The 16,509-nt window shown below is 45.5% G+C and overlaps 1 protein-coding gene across 8 annotated transcripts in view; it reads right to left on the bottom strand.

Annotated features, from left to right (window-relative positions):
• Positions 1 to 16,509, bottom strand: part of ASCC3 (activating signal cointegrator 1 complex subunit 3) — a 1,498,074-nt gene that overhangs the window by 397,965 nt on the left and 1,083,600 nt on the right. For all 8 annotated transcript variants that reach the window (XM_029595357.1, XM_029595354.1, XM_029595356.1 and 5 more), the window contains 2 exons: positions 12,875 to 13,039; positions 12,526 to 12,612 (listed from right to left, as the gene is read on the bottom strand). In XM_029595357.1, coding sequence (XP_029451217.1) covers positions 12,526 to 12,612; positions 12,875 to 13,039 — 252 coding nt within the window. The remainder of the gene's footprint in view (positions 1 to 12,525; positions 12,613 to 12,874; positions 13,040 to 16,509) is intronic.

The raw sequence follows: 16,509 nt of genomic DNA, 5'->3' as shown, positions 1-16,509 counted from the left end.
CCAAAACTTGCTTTGGTGGGTCCACAAACTGTAGCACCTCTAGGGTGTGTTGTCTCGAATCCTCTTCTGATGAGAGCTTAAATGGTATTGTATCAGCCATCTCTTGGACAAAACTTGAAAAAGATAAGTCCTCAGGTGGGGATCTTTTCCTTACTTCAGGAGGTGAGGGTTCGGACATGAACTCCTCAGAAGAAGTATTTGACCCTTGGTCAACCCAAGAATCTTCTTCATCTGGTTCTTGATAGGGAGTTCTTGGGATTTTCCTTGTAGAAATACCTGATGGTCCAGGTAAAGGGTCATCGATAGACATTGTGGGAGGATTGACCTCAATGACTTTCTGAGGAGCTGTGTCGACAACTTTTTGATATTTTTTCAAAAGTCGTTGAAAGAGTGCCAATTCCTGAGTGTCACTATTCTCTTGCTCTGTTATTGTCGAGGGAAGGATAGGTGTCCTCGATGTAGTTGTCGAGGGTAGTGCTCTTGGTGTCGATTCCGTCGATGGTGGTAACATCGAAGGTAACGGTATAGATGAAATAGCCGGAATTTGAGCGTATATCGACGTCGATGACGTAATGATCGTTGGTGTCGACGTCGAGTCTCTGTGTACCGGAGTCAAGAATGACCCCGGCATCGGTGTGCCCACCGGCATCGGCAAATTTGCCGGCATCGATGTGGAAATCATCGGCATCGACAGTGAAGTCGGCATTGTAAGTTGTTCCTTCAAAGCCTGTGAAATCGCATGTCGGATTAAATCGGACAATTCCGGCCGTACAACCGTTGGAAGCAGAGCGGTTGTGGGCGGTGGCGCAGGCTGAAGCACCAGTTCTTGAGACGTACCTTGCGTTGGATCTGGTGCCGGCAATGGAGTCGAGGTAGGCCGAGGCGTTGAAGACTCCGACGTTTCCTGAAATCTAGGCCGCTTCGCTGTCGAGGGCTCCTGGGAAGCGGGGTCGGACAACGAGGGGCTTCTATGTCTGTGTCGATGTTTCGACTTCGATTTTTCAGACGACTTTGTCGACGTCGAAGACGAGGAAGGGGAGAAATGATCCCCCGATGGTCCCGGGCGAGGTTTTTAAAGTATTACTCGCTTAGTCGCTCCAGCCGGAGACGACCTCGACTACTGCGACGGAGAAGGTATAAGTTGCAGGCTGAATAAATGTTCCATTTTCTCGAGCCTGGTTTTCCTCGATTTCGGTGTCATTTCCGCACATTGCGGACAATTCTGTACATCATGTTTGTCACCCAGACACAGCACACATTCGGTGTGTGGGTCTGTAAGTGACATTTTTCTGGTACAAATAGGGCATTTTTTAAAACCTGTTGACATCTTTATATCGAACGATGGCCGTCGATTCGACTGAGGTAATTTTTCTACTCTCCGAAAAAGAAAATCTAAGACTGGGTTACTTACCGGCCGGTAAGGAGAGACCCCGAGAGATTTTTTGTGAGAGAGAATATCACTTTTAGACTAAAATAGTCAAGAGAAAGTTGAGAATACTCAACGGCTCCGGATCAGCGATGCTAACTGCAGCGCGGAAAAACGAAGACTGAAGAGAGACACCTGTGGCAGAGAATATCATAGCATGCTGGGCATGCTCAGTGGCATCACGGGGCCAGTCAAAAGTTTCTAGAAACTTTGACAGAAAGTTTTCCCGCCTGGGTTCCGTTTAGTGACGTCACCCATATGTGAGGACTAGCATCCTGCTTGTCCTGGGATAATGCTTCTTCCCTGCCCCATGTCCCATGCATTACAGTTGCCTGGATATTGTTTTTTGACATTAAGCACTCTGCCTCCCCCTTTCCTGTCCTCTCTGTCCTTCCTTACTAAGTTATAGCCCAGGATGGCCATATCCCAGTCATGTGACTCTATGAACCATGTCACCACAATGATGTCCAAGTCCGCTTCCACCATTAGAGCCTTCAGATCTAAGATTTTATTGCCCAGACTTTGAACATTTGTGCTCATAGCTTTTCAGCTTCTCTCCTTCAGTTTACTCCTCTTCTTGTACATCTTTTCTACCCTATTCAGCTGATTTTTGTTAATTTCTTCATCCACTTCTTGGAGATGTTGGGGGTGACATTCTGATTTATTTCTGCCACCCCCATCCTCTAGTTTAAATGCCTTATAGCATATGATTTGAATTTTTCACTTAGGATCCTTTTTCCTGCCACTGACAGAAATAAGCAATCTTTGCCTTTTACTGTTCCTTACATCACTGCCTTAAAAAACCCCCAAACTAAAATAAACAAAAATCAGGGTTGAGTTGAAGCTGTGAAGCAGTTTGGTGAAGGAAACCATGTTTCAGCTGTTCTGAGCTATTGCTGGAAGAGCAGCATCAATGGAGGTAAACATACATTTCAGACCCACAAAAACCAGCCCCCTCTGGGATAGAAGCCATATCAGTACTGTGAATGCTAACAGCCTGTATGACAACTTCTGAGTGGAAAATATACAGTGGCTTGCAAAAGCAGGTGATCCCCTAAAATTCAGTAGATTTGTGTGGATTGCAAATGACACCGATTGTTGCAGATAGTATGTTTATTACAAACCAATATGTTCTTAAAATACATTTTCAAAATCACAATTCATTTTTCTGCATCTCTATAAGAGTCATTTGTAATCCACACAAATCTGGTGACTTTTTAGGGGGGGGGGGGGCGCGAATACTTTTGCAAGCCACTGTATATAGAAAATCTTTGCAGTCTTGTTTACTTTATGACTTAAGATTTATTCCATTTGCCTTATTGCTCTCTGGGGATATAACCACACAGTAATCCTATTTTATCTGATATGCACATAAACATACTATTATAAATGATGCCAGATATATCAACTTTATTTACAGTGAAAAAAAGAGAATAACCTTTGCAGTGCAGGCAAGATCTGTCAACAGGAATTAGTTAAACTGGGCCTTGCCTTGATTAGCACAGTCCAGAAACTGAGCCATTCCTAATATTGATATTCTTTTCTTTAAAACAGGTTTTGCATTTTTTTTAAAAAAAACCTTTTCACATTTTATTTTGCTGGTTTGGACATAATTGTTTCACAGTGTTACTTAGCATATCAGCTAGCTCCTTAGTTTTAATTTGCATATTTCCATTGCTGCACCATGGGGGGGAATATGAAAGTAAAAAAAAAAATTTGCAAATGTGACATTACTATAGTAAAAGCTGTTAGTTATAAATTTAATTTTAAAACATTTCAGTGCAGATTAATTTATTCAGAAGGAAACAGAAACTTAAAGTCTGAATGAGCAGCTTGTTTTACATTCAGCTCTTTCAGCACTAGAGATATGCAAATTAAAGACTATATATACATGCCTGGGGCTGGAGACTTGGTCACTATGCTGAGATGAAAATTCCATATTCTGATTGGCTGTTTTAGAAAACATGGCTAGATATACAGTGTAAAAATTGGCCAGCATGAATCCAAACCAAAAAATCTGCTACAAGGAGTACCCCAAGGCTCCTCTCTATCCTCCACACTTTTCAATATATACCTCACTCCACTCTGTCAACTGTTAATGAAACTAGGTCTCCCACACTTCATATATGCAGATGATGTGCAGTTCCTAATCCCTATCAATGACTCCCTACCCAATGCGCTCAAAACCTGGAATACTGCACTAGCGGAAACTGAGAGTCTACAAACTGAAAACTCATTGGCAATAAATACCAACAAAACAGAGCTTCTCATTATTTCTTCACAAAACAACAACCATGCTAGCCCTACTCTACAATCTCTATCTGACCATCACACTATACAACAAGTCTGCAGTCTTGGTGTTATAATTGACAATCATTTTACATGAAAAAAATTCATCACTTCCACCATTAAAAATGGTTTCCACAAACTTCATACTTTGAAAAGGATAAAACCACTACTACACCCAAATGACTTCTGGACTGTACTACAGGCTACTATATTATCTAAATTGGACTACTGTAACTCCTTATTACTAGGTCTACCAAATAACTCAATACAACCACTACAGATGCTACAAAATGCAGCTGCACGCTTGCTTACTAACACGCACCGCCACGAACACATTACTCCAGCTCTACAACTCCTACACTGGCTTCCGATCGTATTTAGGATAATATTCAAAGTACTCACCCTTATACACAAGACATTATATAACCAAGACATGCATTGGTCTTCTGAGTTCTTTACATTCCATACTTCGGACAGACCAATTAGAAAAATGCACCAGGCTAAGCTAAATACTCCAACGCTTAAAAAGATAAAATATGTCTCAACGAGAGAATGAACATTTACAATAGCTGGTATTAACATGTGGAACAAATTATCCACTGATCTGCGCCTGGAACCCTGCCATAAGAAATTTAAACAGAACTTAAAAACATGGCTGTTTAAACAAGCCTACAATTTGTGAACCTTTCCCTTCAGATTAAAATATATAATATGACATTTATATAATACTATCTTCTCATTCCAATCAGTTACTTTTCAATTACGCTAAACACACCATGGTGACCTATTTACTTGCAATATTATTAATATTGTAATTTATCTGTCAACTAATTCTGAACTTGTAAATATCTGTACTGTTAATAATGTACTACTAATTTGATCCACCAGCCCTATGCGCCCCGGCTAAATCTAGTTTAGTTTATTTTAATTATATTATAATTTCAATGTTATCAGCGATGTATCATTATTTAATTATGTTGGACTGTAAAGCTTGTTGCTAATTTAATGTTCATTGTAAACCGAGGTGATGTTTTCTAACGAGCCGCAGTATATAAAAACCCTTAAATAAATAAATAGATTTTAATGGCTAGGAATATCCCCTGCACCCTACTGCAGACAATGGTTTTTTCAGCAGCTTTTCGGTCAGAAGCAACCTGTTGCTAAATTGGAGGACCTCAAGCCTCTGACAAGTCATCAACTACCTGGAAATGCCAATCCTTTGGGGGTGAGAGTGCAGGGTATGTGACTTATCATACTTACAGACAAGATCCAACAACAAAATCTGCTCTGCGCTGTAAAATCTCTTGTTTAACATTTTATCATGTAAAGCAGAGTTAAAATAAAAGGATCAATAATGTTTCAAAATTAAAAAGGTTCTTTGGCAGAAAAATTCAGCATTCTCAGATATCATTTCAGTTATGTTCAACATAAGAACACAGTGAACAAGCAGATCAATATTAGTGCATTTAAAATAACAAATCAAATAGATGAAAAGAAAACAGGATTTAAAGTTAATGATTTAATAGGCAGACTCAGCATCAGCACTGAAAATTTAGTAAAGAAGGAATATGGACAGGTGAAAAAAAAACTGCTCTTATGGGGATTTAGCAAAGGACAGCAGGATGTTAGTCCTCACAAGTGGGTGACATCATCAGATGGAGCCCAGCATGGAAAACTTCTGTCAAAGTTTCTAGAAACTTTGACTGGCACACTGAGCATGCCTAGCATGCCACTATCCATGCATCCACACAGGGTTTCTCTTCAGTCTCGTAAGTAGATTATGAAAAAATAACATAACAAACCAAATAACATAACAAACCAGGAGAACCCAACTCCGCGGGATGGTGGGTGGGTTTCCTGAGGAATAACATCCTGCTGTCCTAGGAGGACACCTGTTACTGGTAAGCAACTTCGCTTTCTCCTAGGACAAGCAGGATGGTAGTCCTATTAAGTGGGTGAATCCCTAGCTACAGACTGGACCCGAAAAACAATGGGACCAACAGACCCCAAATTAGGCGTCATCGGGCACAACAGAGGTGCTGGTGATAACAGTGGGGACAGTCTGAACTCAAACCAGGGGCCGTAGACATAAAGAGTTGGGTTCACAGCCGAAAGAGATTCCTGAGGACGGAGTGGCTGAATCTGCTATCTTGGCGGCCATCCCTGTCCAGACAATAATGAGCTGTGAAGGTGTGGAAAGAACTCCATGTCGCAGCCTTTCAGATCTTCCCCATTGGAACTGCAAGCAGGTGAGCCACAGAAGTCGCCATGGCTCTAACAGAATGAGCCATGATGTGGCCCCACAATTGCAGTCACGCCTGGATATCGCAGAAGGAAATGCAGTCCGGTAGCCAGGAAGAGACAGTTTGCTTAGCAACAGCCACTCCCAGCCTATTAGAGTCAAAAGAGACAAAGAGCTGGGTGGACTGTCTATGGCCTGCTGTTCAATCCAGGTAGAAGGTTAAGGCCCTCTTACAATAGAGTGTTGTGCAGCGCCCTTATCCCTTGGTTGGAATGAGGTCTAGGGAAGAAAGTAGGCAGGACAATGGATTGGTTAAATGGAAATCTGTTATCACCATTGGCAGGAACTTAGGGTGCGTTCGCAGAACCACCCTGTCATGGAAAAACCCTGTGTAGGGCGGATAAGTCACCAAGGCATGCAGCTTACTGACCCTGTGTGCTGATGTGATCGCTACCAAGAATATGACCTTCCAGGTCAAATACTTGAGAGAAGAGAAGCATAGCGGTTCAAATGGTGGCTTCATCAGCTGGGCCAACACCGCATTAAGGTCCCAGGAAACTGCAGGGGGCCTCAGGGTTGGCCTCAGCTGAAGCAACCTATGCATGAATCACCCTAATATGGGCTGCACCAAGATGGGCGCACCATCCATCACCTATGACGCTCAGGTGTACCCGAACAGAGTTTGTTTTAAGCCCAGCTTCCAAGAGGTGCAGCAGGTGATCCAGGAGTTGCCGGGTACGGCAGGAGAAGGGGGTCGAAACCCTTTTGCTCACATCAGACAGTAAACCTCCTCCATTTCAAAGCAAAAGACTTCCTGGTAGAAGGCTCTCTTGAAGCTACCAGGATTTGAGACACCTCCTCAGAGAGCTAAAGAGGCCGCAAAATCAACTGCTCAACATCCAGGCCGTGAGGGACAGGGCCCGGAGGTTGGAGTGGTGCAACCTGCCCTGATCCTACGTGAGGAGGTCTGGGGCAGTCCCCAGACGGATTGGATCCTGCCAGGAGAGATCCCATAGGAGCGGGAACCAAACCTGTCTCGGCCAATGGGGGGTTATGAGGATCATAGTCCCCCTGTCCTGGCAAAGCTTCAAGAGGGTCTTCGATACCAACGGGAGTGAAGGATACGCGTACAGAAGGCCTGCCCCCAGTGAAGGGCAAATGCGTCTGTGGCTGGCTTGCCATCTGACCTGGAGAGGGAGCAGTACCGAGGAACTTTCCTGTTGCAGGGGGAGGCAAACAGATCCATGTCCGAAGTTCCCCAGAGGCGGAAAAGCTGATCCACCACCCTCCTGCTTCAGGGACCACTCATGGGGCCTGAAAGTTAGGCTCATCCTGTCTGCCAGGGCGTTCACTGCACCAGCCAAGTACATGGCCCAGAGCAACATCCCCTGAGCCAGCGCCCAGGCCTGCACCGCCTCCTGACAAAGGAGGAAGGATATGGTGCCCCCCTGCTTGTTGATATACCACATAGATATCTGATTGTCAGTCTGGATGAGACCACATTGTTGAACAGCCGATCCCAGAAGGCCCGCAGCTCCAAGAAGTTTATCCGACTCAGAGCTTCTCAGGTGATCCAGAGAACTTGGGTGTGGAGACCTTCTACATGGGCACCGCCATCCCAGGTGGGATGCATCTGTGGTAAGCACAACCTGGATGGAAGGAATCTGAAAAGGTACACCCATTTCCAGATTGAAAGAGGTCCTCCACCAAGACAGGGAAGCCCTGAGAGAGGGGGGAAACCTGGATGCGGACTTGAAGGCCTTGGGTGGCCTGGTGCAACTGGGATTGAAGGAACCACTGGACCCAGCGCATATGTAGACAGGCGAAAAGAGTTGCATGGATGGTCACAACCATGTGTCCCAGAAGCTGCAGCACATGCCGTGCGGACACCAGCCAACATTGCTCGACTTTCTCCGCCAGGGACATCAGCGTGTGTGCTCAGTCGCGGGGCAAAAAGAGCTTTGCCTGTGAAGCATCCAACATGGCTCCTATGAAATCCAGCCTTGACGATGGATGGAGATGGGACTTCGGGTAATTGATCAGGAACCCGAGGGACTCCAAAACCAGATTGGCCCAGAGTATCGACCGCAAAGCTCCCACCTGGGTGCTGCTCTTGACCAGCCAGTCGTCGAGGTATGGGAAAACCTGAATCCTCCACTAGCGTAGATAGGCTCCCACCACGGCCAAACATTTTGTGAAGACCCGTGGCACGGAGGCCAGGCCGAACGGGAGCATGCGGTACTGAAAATGTTGACCATCCACTACAAAACGGAGATACTTCCTGTGACTTGGGAGGATCTCGATGTGGGTGTAGGTGTCTTAAGTCGAGGGAGCAAAGCCAGTCCCCTGTCTGCAAGATGGAAATCAAGATGCTCAAGGATACCATCTTGAACTTTTCTCTTTTTAGAATTCTGTTCAAGGCTCACAGATCAAGGATGGGACAGGAGCCTCCTGTTCTCTCTGGAATCAAGAAGTAACGGGAGTAAAACCCCCTTCCTTGCTGTTCCTGAGGAATGGGCTCCACTGCCCTGGCCATTAGGAAGGCGGAGAGCTCCATTAGGAGCAGTTCCGGATGTGAAAAGGGACCCTAAGTGGAAACGGGGGCGAATCCGGTGGAACAGCCATGAAATTCAGCCTGTACCTGTGATGGATGATGGACAGGACCCACTGATCCAAAGTCACGGATGGCCACTGGTCCACAAAGAACTGGAGTTGGCGCCTGACCAGTGGGTCCTCCGGCACTGGTAGAGACCACTGGCTTATGCTCTCTTGCAACCCATCAAAACCCCGTAGAAGAACTAGCCTAGGGTGCTGCTGAGGCTTGGGGCCCCGCTGCTGTTGGAACTTGCCCCTGGAGTTTGCCTGCTGTGGGCGGGAGCAAGGGGCAGGAGGGTAGTACTTCCTCGGCCTGTAGAAAACCTCCTCAGCCCTGGTCAGGAGGACCTCTTAGAGGAGGACAGGGAGGCAGAGACACTGGAAAGGTTATCCCTGTGGGGAATTATGAGCTTTGCCGGCAGGCCATGTCAGGGTTTAACACTAACTTCCCTTCTCCCTGACCTTTGCACTGAATGAAGCAACACTAGTGCTTAAACCTCTCTGCCTAAGGAGAGGATACCTGACTGTCACGTATTTCTCTAGCTTATAATTAACCCTGATTGCCTGAAAGGATAGCTAGTTGCCACGTAGTCAGATGCAGGATAAAGACAGACACATAATGGTATAGGATTCAGCAGCCAATGAAATGATCCGTACACACCCCCTGAGCCAAGCCAATGGTGTAGTGACACGTCTGTATGCTATGGGGAGAGGAGCCAATGATGTGATGACACATTGTATGCTATTGAATGTATGTACAATAAAAAGGGGACCCACGGGAGTGGTCCTTCCCCTTTTTCCTGCCTGCCATGAATCCTGCCTGATGTGTCTTCATTGCCTCAATAATCCCTGATGCAGAGCAAATCAGCTAGCCGCTCCTGATCTTCAGAACAAAAGTCCAAAGCACAAAGCCAATCGAGACGCCCCGCAGAATTACTGTCAGACGCAACCTGGCCCGCCGTCTCAAAGACATCATGGTAGCACACATCTTGTGCTTCCCACACTCAAGGCCCTGCTGGACAATGGACATAAGGGTCTCCTGGTGCTGCTGGGCCAGGCTGTCTGCATCATCCTGGACTTGCTTCCAGAGGTTATAGGTGTATTGGGTTATGTACAAAAGGTAGGAGGCAATACGGGCTACCAGCATGGAGCCCCGAAATACTCTCCTATTCATAGCATCCCATGCCCTGTGCTCCTTGCCAGGGGGAGCAGAGGCATGAATCTTTGACTTCACCTTCTTCAGCGTAGACTCCACCACCACCGACTGGTGGGGAAGCTGATGCTTCTCAAAGCCCGTGACCTGCTGCACCAGATATACCCCATTGGCCTTCCGGTTCACTGGGGCAACGGAGAGGGGGTGTTCCCAGAGCCGAAGAAGCAGGTCTCAGAAGATCTAATGAATGGGGATTGCCACTACCTCCTTCGGGGCATCCATGAACTGGAGAATCTCCAGCATCTTATGGCGGGAATCTTCTTTCATCATAAACTGAAAACATATGAAATCAGCCATAGCCTGGATAAACTCCGCAAAGGATAACTCCTCCGGCAGAGATCGACACCGCTCCTCCGAGGGAGATGGATCCGAAGGAAGACCATCGAAATGCACAGAGTCATCGGATGTATCACTTCCTAAGGATTGTAAGGGGCCTTAGGCTTGCCGAGATACCCGGGGAGGAAGGCCGGGGAGCGCTGGGCGCAACCTGGGGCAGTGGTACTGGAGGACCCATGGGTAGCGGGGGACCCGAGGGTCCAGGCACTGGCCCAGCAGCATGGGCAGTGGAAGCCCCAGTGGTGCAGAAGGCATCGATGGGCCCTCATCCCCAAAAGATTTCCCAACGAGAACAAGCTCGGATGCCCCACACTTTGGTGCCCGATGGGTCAGAGAGGGATCGCGGGGCGCCGGCAACAGCTGCGTCGGGAGGAGACAGAGGAGAACATTGAGTCGGTCCAACAATGGTTCCAACCCAGGCACTGTCAGGGTGGGGACTGACATCAGCACGGGCACCTGCACTGAGGGCAGCACCAGCACCATGAGCACCAGCTCCCTATCGCACAAAGCGCATTTCATCGCAAAGCGAACCCGATGTTCAAGCTCCGCCTTGAAAGCCTCCGATGAAAGAGCAGGCTAAGAGGAAAGAGGAGAGGCCAGTCCCTCCTTGGGACACCAAGGAGGTTTTGTGCCAAACACCGAAATCGGTGTGGATGGCCTCGGGCCACCGAACTCAAGGGAGGATGGGGTCGCCTCTTGCCAGAGCCACTTCAGGGGCAAGGCAGCAAGTGCCGTAGCAAGCCTGAGCCCAGCACCATGCAAAGATGGAGACCAATGACGGTGCTTCCGAGTTTTCCCACAGTGTGAAGGATGAAGATCCAGAAATCCACGACTTGGAGGAAACCGACACAGGCCGATCCCCAGCGCCCTTTTCACCCACTCCCTGGGGGAGGAGCAGCCACCGAGGGATCGAGGATGAACGGTTCCTCACGGTCATTGGGCATCGATGGCATCCATGCCGGAGTGGAAGGATTGGACTTACCCGATCCAAAGACCTTCTCCATCTTGTCTAGCCTGGCGCGATGGCCTTTTGGGTCATTGAGTACACAGATCGCAGCCTCGAACACTGTGCAATGACCCTAGGCACAAGATGCACACTTCAGGTGGATCCATTATGGACATAGTCTGGGGGTACTGGGGACACAGACGGAAGCCCGCCGCCGCCAAGAGGCACATCGAAGACCGCAAAGACTCAAAGATCAGCAGACAGCGAAGGAGAGAAAAAAGCTCACCGACCGATGAGAAAACAACTGGGGAACCGGAGAGAGAACCAGCGAAGGAAAAAAGGAAGCGAAAAAAACACTTTGTGGAATGTTTCCCGCAAAAAAGAGCATGAGCTCCACCACTGTGAGATGACAGCTCCACAGATAAGAAGAGACTGAAGAGAGACCCCGCGTGAACACATAGATAGTGGCATGCTGAGCGTTCTCAGTGTACCAGTCAAAGTTTTCTGTGCCGGGTACCATCTGATGATGTCATCCACTTGTGAGGACTACCATCCTGCTTGTCCTAGGAGAAACATTGAATTACAGTTGTAAGCAAAAGTTTAGGAATAGTAGCTTGGGACCTATTTAATGTTTGGGTACTTGCCAAGAACTTCTGACTTGGATTGGCCACTGTTGGACACAGGATGCTGGGCTTGATGGACCCTTGGTCTGAACCAGTATGGCATATTTTATGTTCTTATGTATGTTTCAATGAATCTTTAAGTAAACAGAAACTGACACAACCTGTATATGGTACCAAGTTAAATATACCCTAAATAATGAAGTCCATAGAAAGGAATGTACTTCTGTGCAATAATCAATATACTTGGGTACTTGTAAACTAGTTTGGCCATTGTTGGAAACAGGATGCTGGGCTTGATGGACCCTTGGTCTGACCCAGCATGGCAACTTCTTATGTTCCTAAAATTATTCACTCTTACAGAGAAGGGGAAGGTATAAAAAGTCTCCATATACTTCCAGTTAGCAATTTTAACTGTCAGAATCATTATTAAGAAATGGAAGCTCTGTTGAAGTCAAAGCAAAATCTGGCAGCCCAAAAAAAAACTCTGATAGAACTTCTCGAAAACCGGTCAGAATGCAAAATAGAACCAACAGATCACTGAAAACAACCTGCTGAAAAGTTTAACTGACACTGGAGGTGTAAAGTACAGCACTACTTACATAACAATGTTCTGCATGGGAGAGCAATCAGAAAGAAACCTTTTCTACAACCCATCACAAAAATCGTCTGAAGTTTTTTTTTTTTTATTATTATTTATATTCTGCCTTTTGTGACACTTTCAGGCAGAAAACGTGTTATGGCTAATTCAATTAGACTTCCTGTAGCTACAATTCTAAGAGTAAGAAATGGACAAAAATTGGTGTGATAGTTTAAGAAACAGTAGGCTACTATTACATTTAAGTATGGCAAACCTACCTTTATCTGTTCAAATTCTTCAGCTTTAGAAACAATGGCAAGAATGTCACCTTCTGTTTTGTGAGCATCAAACAATTCGTTGAAAGTCTGCCAAAAAAATAAAAATATACATATATACACACCAGATTTCATATTAAAAATGCTTATTTCATATATACCACCAATTTGGCTTGCATCTTGTAGAATTTCTTTTATTCCTATAACTAGGAGAAGACATGTAACGTTCTAGTATTTCAAGAGCTGAAATAGATAATTGATATAGATATAAGCTGTAAAAAAAACAAAAAACCAAACCCAAATAAATGTTATCCTGAGAAAGGAAACACAGACTGGTAATGTGTGCAAATACCTCAATTGTGTTATATTTGATGTAAAAGTGGCTGGCGGTTCTGCCTAGGTCAGTTGAAGAGAAAAATCCAGTCCTTTCTTCAAAACGAATCATGCGGGCTTTGTCTAACTTTCTCCCAGCATCGATAATCAGCTGTTCCCGATGCTTCTCTAGGACAGGATCCATCTGAGGACCAAATTCAAGGAGAAAACATACCAAAATAAGCTGCTGTACTGAGGTGAGACAAAGTCTCTAGCAAGCAAAAATACGTTTACAGGCCAAAAGTCTACTAGGTCATTACTATTTTATGTTGGATAGGTAAGAAAAGTTTGTTATAAGAGCAAATGTAATTTTCAAATGGTCTACATTCTATATAATGTCTCACTTTACCACAGATCATTTTAATACTTATACAGCACTGACAGTATATACAAATTTCAAAAAGTGATGATGGGTGTGGGTGTGTGTGAGGCCAAAACATCAACTACGAGCACAACTGAAGAAAGTGGTATCAGACATTGAATGGTGAACAGTCAATCAAATGCAAGACGTAGCAGTTAGTGATTCGATGTGCACTTAAATTTAATCATCTTCCATGTCCCAATGGAATATATTGGATTTCCTTAGTTTGTATGTCATAGTAACATAGTAATGACGGCAGAAAAAGACCAAATGGTCCATTCAGTCTGTCCAGCAAACTTCCCATGGTAGTAACTGCCGATCCATGCAGGTTAGCCTGCAACTATCACTGCAAGTAAAAGTCCAGAAAACACCATGTTGCGTCCATTGGTCGCAGATGGCTGAGACCACTCTGCCTCACCTCTCTTCTACCCTTTTCCTCCTCCCTGGGAAAGATGGCTGCCTCCGGTGCTGATTGCTGAAACCCTCGAAGTCTCCGACACAGCATGGGCGTTCCCGTCTGCCATGCTTCTTCCTGAGGCCTCCTAGACGCATGCGCGCATGCCACCTACGCTTTTGAATACGTCATGGCGGGAACCTAGGGGGTGTCTCCACCGCATGACGTCAATACCTCCAGGTATTTAACCTCCGCTCCGCTATAGTTCAACGAGTTAGCAAGGACTTCGGATTTTGCTACTCTGATCGCTTCTAAGCTGCTCACTTGGATTCCTCTCTACCCTACGGAAGCTCTGGGCACCTGCTCCTCGGGGGCCTCTCGCTTCTATCTGCCCTTCGGGGTTCAACTACCTAACCTAAGGACACCCGCTCCTCGGGGGTCCTATCTACTTTCTTCCAGGATCCTTCGGCGCTCCTAGGTACTCGCTCCTCAAGGGCCTATCCTGCTCAGGGTATCCTGTACCTCGGGTCCCTCTCTCCTTTCTTCTACCAAGGAAGTTACCAGCACTGCCATTCTGTGAGTATCGCTACGCTCCAGCTCTCCTATTCCACCCTTCAGGTTCGGCTTATCCTGCGCTGCAGAACACTACCCAACCTTGCTACATCCGGGTGAGACCATCATCTATAGAGACTGTCTGAGCTTACTGTAATATCGCTGGCCTACAGTACTATCCCTTCCTTGAAGCAAGATTCAACTTACATCAGCAGTATAATAAAGCTTTCTTTCCTCAGTGTCTGCTTACTAGAGTCTAGCCTATCGTTGTGGTTCCCCATGGGGCCCCTCCCCATGGGAGGAGTCATTGCCACTTCGACCAAGAGTCCACAGTATGCCACAAACCTAACACACTATAGTTATTTTTAACAGAAAGAGTGAAAATGATGCTATTTTCCAGCTTGAATAAGTCAAGCTGAAGACAACACAAGTGAGCCTGATGGCCACACACAGAAGATGGAGGATGCTGGCAGTCTGTGAAGAATAGAAGCCTGACACTGCAGCTGTTCTAGCCCCTGTTTTGCCTGCATCAGGGGCCACAGAGAGTATCTCAGTTCATTCTGGCAGACAGTGTTCTCAATGCTTTCAAAGGCAAATCATTATATTATCAAGATGACACAAGCATCACTTAGCTGATGGTGTTGCCAAATGCTGTTCTCTATTCCTTTTCATACATTGGATCTCACACTATGGTGCCTTCTTTAGAATGTTTTTTTCCTTTTTAGAGGGACTACTATTTGGTGATAAGGGTTCCTATTGAAAGAAGCCTTCACTCATACACAAGGCTTGAAAAGTCCACTTGAAATTCACCTGTCAGTGCTGAGAAAACTTGTAGAACTGATTAGTGAAGAAAAAACATCTGACAGAGAATCTGCTTTTCCATCTCCCCATTTTCCATGTAAGCAAATGCAATGGCAGCTGTGTGGGGACACACTGGTCCCCATGACTGTCCCTTCCTTGCCTCTATGTATATCCTGTCTAGACAAGAAATGTGTATGGGAAGGAAGAGAAGTAGCTGTAGGGATTGGAAGCATGCACTGTGTACCTGTACTGCTGGCCTCTGGTGGCACTCTCATCACCTGAACCAGCAGAAAGAACATCTTGGGTACAATTTTGTCATATCACGCAAAATGACTGTAAGCTGTTCTATTGCTCTGTTCTTTTAAATTTATTATAGTCTGCCTTGAGACCAACTTTGGGAAAAGGCGTAATATCAAATGCTCACAAGAAAAATACAATAAATAATGAATTAGCTGGCAAACATGCACATAAGTTACACCAATTTCCAAGCGGATTTATGCGTAGAAGTTCGCTTTGAAAATTATCCTACCAAATCTGCTGGCACATCCGCTAAACTGTGTGTAGAAATTTTCCAGGGAAATTTATATACATACTTTTAAGAACTCAAAAAATAGGTAGGTAAGCCTAAACCCCTCCCCAGTTCTGCTCAGTCCGGGTAGAGTTGCATGCAAACAGGAAATGCATGCATGCATACACACACACACACACACACACACGTTTACCTGCACAGCAGGTGGCCACTTTGCAAAAAGTCATTTCTGTACATAAACCACTGAGCATTTTCTGCACATAAATGGCTTTGCAAATTCAGTCTTAAGAGGTTAATTTTCCAAGGGACTACTGTGTGTAAAACGGTTTATGTGCAGAAATGGCCTTTTACAAAACTGCCTGAGGAAAGGGCATACCCCCAGTATCCCAAAGGACTGGAATAAGAGATCTTTTGACCCATTTAACCACTTAACAGATTGGGTAAAGAGAAATAGGTAGAATTTTGAGTCACTAACTCAAAAGACTTGTATTTTTGATAGTTGGATTACAATTGAAGATTTTGACTTGTTGGAGCCCTCTTTTGGATATTTTGCTAGGGGATTTTCCCCAGACCAGTTCATGTCTGGAGCTACACTCTAGTTATCCCACTCTCACTGTTGAGCATATTTTCAATCAGGATGAAGGTTCAAGAGCCAGAAGAGAAGTGAGCAGAGTAAGGATGGGCAGAGAAATCATTTATTTTATATTTATCATTGGCTGCATGCTGATTCTTATTTTGTCATCTTGGCCTGGATCCTATTCTTTAAGTTACAATAAAGATGATCTTTATTGGAACACCATTGAGATTTTCCCAAGTGTGGACTTACTGGGGAATGTAAGGACCCTTTTGTGATCCCTGGTTTCTTCCTATTGTGCTGGTTTTGGCTTCCCTGCTTTTATTCTTCTCTATCTGGCACCTTCTGGATATCATCACTATAGAGTGGGAAGTGGTCACAGAGATCATGGTAGATAGCACCAG

The sequence above is a fragment of the Rhinatrema bivittatum genome, chromosome 3 (genome assembly GCF_901001135.1).
Source record: "Rhinatrema bivittatum chromosome 3, aRhiBiv1.1, whole genome shotgun sequence".
NCBI lineage: Eukaryota > Metazoa > Chordata > Amphibia > Gymnophiona > Rhinatrematidae > Rhinatrema > Rhinatrema bivittatum.
Note: the sequence above shows the minus strand (reverse complement) of the source record. Positions and strands in the feature narration are given on the sequence as shown.